This window comes from Panonychus citri, unplaced genomic scaffold, assembly GCF_014898815.1.
Source record: "Panonychus citri isolate SS breed McGregor unplaced genomic scaffold, ASM1489881v1 Contig00135, whole genome shotgun sequence".
Lineage (NCBI taxonomy): Eukaryota > Metazoa > Arthropoda > Arachnida > Trombidiformes > Tetranychidae > Panonychus > Panonychus citri.
In genome coordinates this window covers 1,253,998-1,265,250 of record NW_026515540.1, presented here as the reverse complement: position 1 = coordinate 1,265,250, position 11,253 = coordinate 1,253,998, and the positions used below count along the sequence as shown (strand labels likewise).

General features: G+C 35.5%; 2 protein-coding genes across 2 annotated transcripts; both read left to right on the top strand.

Moving 5' to 3' along the window:
- Positions 1-159: 159 nt before the first annotated feature.
- LOC128392093 (zinc finger SWIM domain-containing protein 8 homolog) lies at positions 160-7,508 on the top strand. Its single transcript, XM_053352077.1, has 4 exons — positions 160-4,116; positions 4,384-6,201; positions 6,286-6,469; positions 6,548-7,508. The coding sequence occupies exons 1-4, from the start codon at positions 342-344 to the stop codon at positions 6,777-6,779; spliced, it is 6,009 nt and encodes a 2,002-aa protein (XP_053208052.1). The 5' UTR covers positions 160-341; the 3' UTR covers positions 6,780-7,508.
- Positions 7,509-8,601: 1,093 nt separating this feature from the next.
- On the top strand, positions 8,602-10,792 carry LOC128391767 (tyrosine-protein kinase-like otk). Its single transcript, XM_053351713.1, has 2 exons — positions 8,602-9,011; positions 9,157-10,792. The coding sequence occupies exon 2, from the start codon at positions 9,390-9,392 to the stop codon at positions 10,338-10,340; it is 951 nt and encodes a 316-aa protein (XP_053207688.1). The 5' UTR covers positions 8,602-9,011; positions 9,157-9,389; the 3' UTR covers positions 10,341-10,792.
- Positions 10,793-11,253: the final 461 nt, after the last annotated feature.

The window sequence follows — 11,253 nt, the reverse complement described above, 5'->3', positions numbered from 1 at the left end:
GAGAGAAAAAAGAGAAGAAGATGAAGATAAAAGAAAGAGAAAAGACAGAAACAAAAAGAGAAAGAGAAAGAGAATAAATTGAAGAGAGGGGAATGAAAGAAAGAGAAAATGAAAAGCGAATCGGATCCGCTGACCGAATATCAATTTTCGTTTTCGCTTTCGCTTCTTTATTGAAACAAATTCTCTCATTGGGAAAATTTTGTTTCTTTTTCATCAATTTTTTCATCCTCATTGTGATTGTTTTTTTCGTCTATTTTGTGTTGATTAGTTTAATTAGTGTTGATATTTTCTAATAGTATTTAATAATTTATTCTTTATCATTGACTCCTGGTTTGTTGGAGATGCTAGAAGAAGATGATTCCTTTGAAGATTCTGAAAGGTTTGAGGATGAATCCATCTGCTCAGCCAGTGATCATGATCCAGCATCAACAAACCATTGGAGGGGCTGGAAGAGAGATACCAGCTTACCTGTTTGGCCTCCACATCCAAAAACTTCGGGTGAATTAGCTAAACAATCGGTGTTACCCTTGGTTGAAATTGCTGCTAAAGAGGTTGCATGTCATATTCCCTTTGAGATTGTGGAACATTTTTATCCACCCATACCAGCTGAATTACAATTACGAATTGCTTTTTGGTCTTTTCCCGAATCAGAGGAAGATATTCGTCTTTACTCTTGTCTTGCAAACAGTAGTGATCTTGAATTTATGAAAGGGGAAACTTTGGTTAAACAAGGATGTGTTCGAGAACTTCTACAAATTGGTTTCCATTTAAGTGCTACCATTATTCAAGGTCAAATGCCAAGTTCACACAAAGGATCTTATAATGTTGCGGTCACTTTTGATCGTCGTAGAATTACAACTTGTAATTGTACTTGTTCCAGTTCAGCGTCTTGGTGTTCACACATAGTTGCAGTTTGTCTATTTCGTATTTATCAACCAAATCAAGTTCGCCTTCGAGCTCCTGTTTCTGAATCACTTTCTAGACTTGAACGCGATGAATTGCAAAAATTTGCACAATATTTGATTAGTGAATTACCACAGCAAATTTTACCAACAGCTCAACGACTTCTCGATGATTTACTCTCCAAACAAAGTACTGACATTAACAAGTTCAGCGGGGCTCCCGATCCAACCGCTGGTGCTTCAATAAATGATCAAACAAGTTGGTGGTTAGATGAATCTCAATTACATGAAAATATTCGTAAAATTTTGGTTAAAATGTCTACCCCAATGCCGATTGTTTTTAGTGATCCTAATTATCTTCAATTAAGTTTACCTTCGGTAGCCGTTGAATGGGCAAGTTGGCTTAGACCTTTAAGAGCTCGAGAACCTGAAGGAATGTGGAATTTACTGGCAATCGTTTTAGAACTTTTCATGCGAGGTGATAGAAATGCTGTACCTTTGTTGAAAATTTTAACCGAAGAGGTTTTAACCCGTCCTCAGATAGTCGCTTGGTGGTTTCAAACCAAGATGTCTCTAAATTCAGGATACTCGGGTCATAATAATCGTAACAACATTCAAAGTAATACTCATGCATCTCAACATGCGTGTACAAGCATTTGCGATGAGATTGTATCCCTTTGGAGATTAGCTTGTCTTAATCCCGGATTAACTCCAAATGATCGAGATCTTTTTCACAAACAACTGCGAGAATGGCATATCACAACTTTAGAGACAATTTGGAAAACTCGTCTATCCAATTCAAATAATAATAATGGGAACAACAATTTCCACAAGAAATCAGACTTTGAAAGTTTCCCTGGCTTTAAACCCGCCATGGAAGCTTGTCTTCTTGATTGGGAAGATTATCAAATTCCTGGTGTTACTTACTCTGAAGATCCGGTTCGCTCATGGTATTGTCCATGTCCTCACATTCATAAATGGAGAGAGTTGGTTAGTGAAGAGAAAACTAAACCAAGGCTTCCAGAAAATTGTTCTAATAATAGTTGTAATGTTAAGAAAGAATCTCTTGTAAAAAGAAATGGTCATGATTCTGAGAATCGACGACCACAGCCAACCTCAGCTACACAACCATCAACTTCACCTCCACCCTCATCATCTTCAACCCCGACAAAATGTGAACAATCATCCCCTTCATTACCATCACAACAAACGACACCATCAGATTCACAATCAATTTCATCAACATCAACACCATCAGTAAACAATTCACAACCACAATTGACATCAACCACTGGTAAAGAAACATCATCAACCTCAACTAATAGTAAACCAATTTCAGAATCAACTTCAATTATAACATTAGGCGAGGAACAAATTAGAGTAACAATTAAATCTATGACTGATCCATTGGAGATTTTATTAGCTCGAACAGAGGCTTTACATGCTCATGGATTTATGCAAGAATCTTGTCACCTTGCGGTTCTACTGGCTGAAGAAATGTTAATTAATCCTCCTAATTTATTATTAGACTTACCCAATCCTCCTTCTCGTAATAAGAAGATACGTCGATTTAATCCAGCTTGTCATCAAATCAGTTTATTAGCTTCGGCAACCATGACAAAGGCCGCTTTCCTTTGTCAAGTGCTCTCCGAGAATGTAAATTATCATCATTTAGCATTTAAAATCGGTGTCTTTGGACTTGAGTTGGCTCGACCTCCGGCCTCAACCAAGGCTTTGGAGGTGAAATTATTTCATCAAGAACAAGAATTAGTTAATCTGCTTAAAAAGATACCCTTGAAAGACGCTGAACTTGATATTCTTCGAGTAAAAGCTGAAATTCTGAGTCAAGGAAATTACCGAGCTCGTGGTGATGCAGCTCTACCTATCGCTCTGGCAAACTACATCTTCGATGCTTTGGTTTATAGTGCCTCCCCTTGGTCTCATGATTCATTCAGTTCTCCAACCCCTCAACCTTGTGTCATTTTATGCGAAAGGAAACAAAGTGACGAACTTCTTGGACTAGAAGCATCTATTTCTGCTCTCGGGATGAAAGCGAATGTCTCAGAGGCAGAACATCCACTTTTATGTGAAGGAACTCGCAAACAAAGGGGAGATTTTATCGTAGAGCTACTAGTTCATTATCGAGATGAAGTTGATAAATTAAACAAAATTATGGACAAAGTACTTGATCAAGAAGTACATCAATTGTACAAAAATCCACCTCCTGGTTCATCTGTAAATAATCAAAATGCTAATAATAGTAACAATAACAACTCTGTTAATAATAATAGTAATAATAATAAGTATAACATCAACACCGGAAGTCCAAGTGGTGTAACCTCACCCTCAGGATCACCAAATGTAGATTGTAATAATAAGACAAGTAATCTTGAAATTGCTTCAACCTCTGGCCAAGTTACTACAACAACTACTGAAACCATGGGTCCTGTGACAAACTCAGAGGAACCAAATGATTGTCAATCAATCAAAAAGACGTCAACAGAAATGAATGATGAAGAAGGAGCCATTGAAGAAGGAGCAGCAGCAGCGGTAGTACCAAAAACATCATTTCCAACCTCTGAAGGTAATTCACAGCAACCACCACAACCCTCGTCATCATCATCGTCATCATCATCAACTACAACCACAACAACAACAATCGAACCTCGTAAAATCGGCCCTTCAGATCGTCGCAATTCAGACGGTGAACGAAGTGAAGGAGCTACTAGTCCAAGTTGGGATGAGAGTTTCAAAGCTTGGGAAGCTCGTTTTAGATGCATTAACTTTAAAACTAACAAGAAACAACATTCTATTGGTATGGCGAGTATTGACTCATCGGCACCCGAGACAACATCAAGTGACAATTCACCAACAGTTGTCCGTCGATCTTTATGGGTTCGTTCAGGAAGTGATTCGGGTTCAAGTGGAGAGTCAAGTGATTCTTTCGCCTCAAGTTCATCTGGAGATAAAAATTTGAAAAACAAAATGTCAACCACTTCAGCATCCAATTTATCATCAGCAGCGGGCGTTGCGTCAACATCTTCCAACGCTAATCGAGATATGCACAATTCATCATTACCTTCAAATTCACGAGTCACCTTAACTACTCGTATGAACGCTTGTTCAATAAATGATAATAACAACAGTAAGGTCAACACATCGGCACCAACAACAACAGCAACACCATCATTAGCATCGTCATCAGCACCAGCAGGTAGATTATTAATGCAACATCAAATCTCAAACAATAACAATCATAATAATAATGTTAATTCAATTAACAATAATCCCAATAATAATGCATCAAGTAATAATCATAATAATAATAATAATAACAATAACAATGCTAACAAAAATGCTAACATTAGTAATAATAATAACTCTGTTAATGTGAATAATGTCACATTATCATCAGTAGGAAATTGTGGTTCTGGAAATGTTCAAGATAATTCATCAGCTGGACCTTCTGTTTCTATTTCAGCTCCTCTTGCACCCTCATCATCATCAAATACGCTCAATAATAACAATTGTACACCTTCATCAACCATTGGGACCTCTAAACATTCACGTTCATTCAAAGGAAGGGTAAGAATGTACCCAACTGTACCTAATCAACCAAGTGAAGCTTCATCATATTTTATGCATGAATTGGCTAAAACCATATTGGAAAAGGCTGGTGGTAGTTCAACATCAGCTGTTCTATTTTCTCAATCAACTGTTAACCAGAATCATCAGACACCACATCGTAATCTTCACATGTGTGCCCTAAAGATTGCCCTTTACTCCTTAGGTTTACATAATGCAGTCTCACCTAATTGGCTTTCCCGAACATACTGTCATCATGTTTCTTGGATAACCAATCAAACGGTTGAAATTGGTGCACAAGCGATTAACTTTTTAATTGATACCTGGGAAGGTCATTTAACTCCAGCCGAAGCAGCGACTCTTGCTGATCGAGCGTCAGGTTGTAATGATCCGATAACCAAGAAAGCAGCATCCAAATTGGCTCTTTCTTGTCTTCCTCAGGCACAAGCTCTCAATCCAACAGAAATTCATAGAGCAATTTTACAATGTAAAGAATCAAGTGATTCTATGCTCCAGGAAGCCTGTCTTGCTGTTGAAACGGCTGCTAAAGGCGGCGGTGTTTGTCCTGAAGTACTTTTCCATGTTTCTCGTAAATGGTACGAACTGTATGAAGCTGCTTGTTCTGGTGAGACAAACAATGAGAGTCGATCCAATTCACGTGATCATCGTAATCGACCTCCTTATGTACAAGCAAGTGTGGGTGAATTTCAAGTTCCAAGTTCAAGTTCACCCAATCCACTACACCATCATCACCATCATCATCATCATGGTCATAGTCATCATCATCATTCATTTGGTGATGTTTCTGGTATCAATGTTGTCACCTCTCTTTCACAAGAGCGTCTTGGTTACAATTGTTCATTAGGTAACTCAATCAATTCTGTTGGTGTTAATAATAATACCGGTAATCCAAATAACAATATAAACATGATTAACAATAACAATAAACTTGGATCCAACACTGGTAATCCTAATATTGATAATTTTATTAACATGAGATCAGCAAATGGTTCAAATGGTCAAATGGTTTCCTTACCTCAGGGACCACTTCAAGTTATCCAATCCTTACCATGTCCACCGCCACCTTATGCACTGTCACCAGCAACCGCACCATATTCATATGGATTTTTCCCTCATGGATTGGCAACCTTTCCACCGGGTCCACCAACTCTACCATTTCATCCAGCCTTTTTACAAACACCTCCAGGTTCAAATCCAAATTTCCACCATCAATATCCTCCAGCCGCTTACTTTACAACAACACCACCACCAGCCAATCCAAATAATGCTCATTTCCGTAATCATTTGAATCATCCTCATGCTGCTACTTTACTCAATCCGGTAACTGGTCAATCAATTTTATCCAACATGATAATTGCACCGCAAGTATCACAAAGGTTACCCCAAATGATATCTGTAGCCGGAGGAAACGCCAGTGGACCAATTGTCTATCCATTTGCCCCTCAGCATGCTGGTCATCCATTTATTTCTCAACAACAAGCTCTAAGTTTAGCCCATCAACCTCAACTTCAACCACACCAACAGCTTACACAAAAGCAATTGCTTTATTTATTATCAGCTTACAGAGTCGCCATTCTTGCAATGGAGGCATTGGGTCGTAAAAATCACGACGAAAGACCAACGGCCAAATTTGCTCGTAACCCATCATATGAAGATGATGTTAAATGGTTACTAGAAGTAGTTAAAAAATTGGGTAAGAATTAGCAAAAAGAAAAACAATCATCAATGATTACTAATCACAATCTTTACTAATTTTATCTTCTAATTATTCATCCAGGTACATCTTATTTCCAAGACTTTTGTATTTGTACTGTTAACAGTATCACGAGTCCCTTTGTATTGCTCGACATCTTACAAGATATGGCCAAATATATTTCACAATCATCAGCAAATTCAATGAATATATCCAATGCATACAGATCACCAATTTTAGTCCCATTAATTCAAAAATGTCAACAAATGTATGTTTTCAAGGATTATACTCTTATCTTAATAACTTTTGCTAATCTGATAAAAAAATTTTCCTTTATTCTAATTAGGTTTGTTCAAGGAATCTACGCCAAGTTAAATATCTCAGCTGCCAAGAGCGATGCTGAATCAGAGGAGTTTCTTATTCTCATTCGTCAAGCTCGTCAAGCATTTTATTTGACCGCTGGTGGACCTACTCAATTTTCTGATGTTATACAAACAATAAGACGATCAAAGAATTGTAAAAAAGAGTTATGGCAATTGGTCAGCAATTATTTACAAACCAACCCGATGACCGTTTGATGATAGTTTTGCTTAGAAATTTTTAAAAGAAAAACCAAAAGACTGATTAATCGATTATGGAAATTTTTAATTGGCAGAAAAAACCAAATCCAACATCAGAAAGAAGAAGCTGAAGTTTTTTTTCTATTCACAAAAAGAAACATTTTTTTGCATCATAATCTATGCGTGCACCTCACACATGAGAAAAACTTTTGCATATCTAATTCACTCACACTTAAATTATGTCAATCAATGTGTACACCCCCCGATCCCAATATCAATTATTCTTTCTCTCCCTCTCTCTCGCTCTCTATTTCGTGTGGTGGTTTAGGTATTTTTTCAAGCTTTTGTCTTCCTTTGATAATTTTTACTCATCGACATTAAGTTGAGACTATACACCATCATCTTATTTTGATCTCTTTCTCTTTCTATTTCCGTTTTTTGTTCATGTTAAACCCCCACAAAAGGTGATTTTTGTAGACCAGTTTACTATCTCTCTCTCTCTCTCTCTCTCATTGTTCTTGGCATTTCTAATTTGAATTGTCCCTCTATCTTTTTCTTACTTACATTTCGACGATTTAAAACCTAAATGGACATTCATGAAATGACCACTCGAGAGCAAAGACAATTTTTGCTTTCATACTTTTTTGTTCTCAGTCAAACTCAATCTTCTCATATCCCTTTCCCTTATAAACAAAAAGACAAATTCAAGAAATATCAATTATAAATATTAAAACAATTCAAATTATTTCTTTGATTTTTTGTATTTTACTCGCAATTTAAATCGATCAATGAAATTAAAATTTAATTTCTCCTTTTATTGATTATAATAGTTTTCCAATTGTCCATTGTCACTACAAGTCGTTTATGAATTTCGTCAAAATTATCTATCAGCGGATCCATCAGGCATTCAATCATTTCCCTGGCAAATTAGACCAATAATAGAATCACAATCACAATCAGAATTAACAAAAATAAATTCTATCCAGTTTTTAATTGTTTAATTAGGTTTAAAGTGAATTAGTCGCATGCGAAACTATTAAGAAACTATTGGAGAAAAAGTTTGATTGGAGAGATTTTCGATTAAAAATTACTGGTACTCGCGTTCGGATCTACTTACTCAGTGACAGTTCGACGACGAACTGTCCAAGATCTTCTCGAGTTAATTAATTAATTGTAGAATTAATTTTCTCAGCCAAGATCCCATTTCATTTTGGGCAACAAACACTCAGAGAGTTTAATTCTCACAAAATTAATTGTCTTCATTACTTGATTAGTTTACCAAGAATCGTCTCGTTTAACAACAATTATTGTTAATTCATTTCCTGTGAGATAACATTTTCCCATAGAAAACGAAACACTAATTACAATTAATAATTTACCAACAATATTGAATAAGAATGAAAATAAAATATTCTCAATTTAATCAGTCAAAGCTTTTCGAAGGAGTTGTTTCAATCTCTCAATGATACTAATTGAAATTCGCGATTCGATTTTCATTAATATTGTTTTTCTCCTTTAATTAGCCAACTAATCAGTGAGAAGAACAATTTAATGGATTGTAAATGAAAACACTAATTCGAGTTAATTAGTAAATTGATTTAAACTCGAAAACCGAAAATTGAAAATTGAAATCTCGAAATGGAAACAAACAAATGAGATTCCATTTTCGGATTAATGAAATTAGAACAATTTTTCAATATTCGATAACAATGATGGCGATGATGAGGAAGACAAATTTATGAGCCAAGAAGATGGAAAAAGTTAAAAGTATTTAATGCGTTCGCTCAATCACTTAGCGCCATTTGGAAATATGATGAAAAGAAAGAGAAGAGAAGATGAAAAAGAAAGAGAAGAAAAAGAAACAGCCTGGGATGTTTTTAATGTCTCTTTGTTTGGGTTCACATTTGTCTCTTCATCTTCATCTCTCTCTCCCTTTTTCTCTCTCTGGTGTCAATAGTTGATCTTTATTTTCTTAATTGTTGTTCATCTTCCACCGTTAATCAACATGGTCATAATTAGAATCAGTTGATTTACTAATTAATCGTTGAATCCAATTGAATCTCTTTTTTTTTGTTCTAAATCTCAACAAATTGTCACTTCTCTTACTATTGTTGCCCATCAACAACATCAACAACTGTGGAGTAATTAACTTACCTTTCATCATTTTGTTTCTATTTTTTTAATTACCTGGTTAATTAGGTTCGAAATACAGTCATGAACCTCATCTTATCTAGTTATCTTTTACATTGGGTAAGTAATGGTCAATCTTTGTGGTCAAGCTTTTGACTTTTGTTTGCCAAGTGGCTTTTACTTTTGGCTTTTGGCTTTTTGTTGTTGTTTTTTTATTTGGTTTATTAATTGGCTACTTCTTTTTGCGTTTAATTGTTTTTTTTAGGTTTTCTATTAACTATTGACTTGACATGGTCAGCTCATGGTCGAGGGCATTCACGCCATTCACGAGATGACCGGAAAACAATCAGTGTTGATGAGGGTGGAGATGCTGTTGTTGATTGTATCCCAATTAGAGGTTCTTATAGTTCTGGTGAAAGGAATGATGGTTCATATGGAGATCCTAATGAGTCAATTATTAGCACCGATTGGAAGAAGGATGGAAAACCTTTGAATATAATGGACAATCCTCGAATTGTGATCCAATTGAACCACAGTCTGGTCATTAAGAAAGTCACAGCTTCAGATGATGGTCATTATCAGTGTTTCAATGAATTTGTTAATCCCAATGGTGGCGGTGGTCGGATAATCCGTCTTAGAGTTAAAGAAAAGCTGAAATTTATTGATCCTCAGAAGGACAAGAAACTGGAATTAAATTCCGTGTCCAAGTTACATTGTAAGACCCGTGGTCATTTACCTCAAACTGTTACTTGGATTAAAAATGGATTCAAATTTTTACCTGATCACATTAAACAAGAAAGGGGAACCCTTATGTTCAATGGTGTCTTGTCAACTGATGCAGGAAGATATACTTGTATTGCCAGTGATTCATTGACAACAATTAACTCAACTGTTAGTGTGGAAGTGGTCAAGTCACCGAAATTCACTAAGAAACCCGCTAAATATGTGGAATCAGAAGTTGGCTCATTTGTTGAGCTTCATTGTGCCGCTGAAGGTGATCCAGCACCGATCATTCATTGGGAGAAGAATAAAGAATTCAATGATTTCAAAGCTGACCATCGGATAACCACTTATCCGAATGGGTCATTGTTGATTAGTAATTTTCAACAGAAAGACGAAGGAAAATATGGCTGCATCGCTGGAAACTCAGCGGGCTTGGAAAGAGCTGAGGTTAACTTGGCCATTGGAACTTCGTCATCTTCAGTTAGATCAGCGAACGGCTATTCAGCCACTTCAACCGAACTCGAAGGAGATGATAAAATGACCAAGACCATTTTAATAACCGGAGGAGTGGTAACACTTTACATGGTGTTTGTCCTTATCCTGATGATTTGGTGTCGCTATCGAACCGCTAAAAGGAAAGCAGCCTCAATGTTAAACCATAACGGAAACAAACCAGAAAACGGCGATTTAGAAATGAAAGAGCGAAAATCGCTGACCAGTCAATGACCATTGAATCAAATGGTCAATTTTTTTTTGTAATCATCTTCCATCAAAAAGCCAATCAAACAATCAGTGACTTGAATCAAATTTTCATCACTTTTTTATTATCCCAAAGATTAACTCTCATCATCAAGGCTTTTAACCCCTTGTCTCTCTTAGGCCTTGGCCAATATAATCTCATCAAGATCTCGGCCCAGTTTTTCAACGACTTTCTCACGATATCTTGAAACAATTAACTCTGATTAATGTATTATTATCAACTGTAAAATTAATCCCTTTCATCACCAGTCATAACTTGATAATCAAAGGAGAGACACAATTTAAGCCAAAAAATTAATTTGTTACCAAATTAGTCTAAGTGTTAACATGAAGAAAACCAAATTATCCCTTTTTTGTTACTAAATCAATACTTTTATATTATCCTGATTATCTTAATCATCATCATCATCATCATCATCATCATCTAATCATCATATTTATAAATTAGACAATCTTATTTTGTATTTAAAACATTCAAACCTAATCAACAAAATTCAACATTCACAATTTTATTTAGAACAAAAAAAAATCCTTTTTTCATTAATTGTAATCAACGAAGAAACAAAACTTTTGTATTAATTAATTGAATCAACTAAATATGCAAAAAAAAACAATTTAATCAAGACATTGCAGCTACAATTAAAACGAAAAAGTTTAAATTGAGTGAAAACAACTGAATCTCAATAATCATTCAACAAATTATATAAAAGATGATGAAAGAATCAACAATCAAATTGATTTTGCGACTTCATCCAATTAATTACCAATACCAATAATCACTTGGTGATTAGTTAACTGTATAATTTACTCGTCTATTGATTGATTGTAACATAGTTAATCCTTAATCATCAATCAATTTAGTTTGTGATAACTTTTTTTT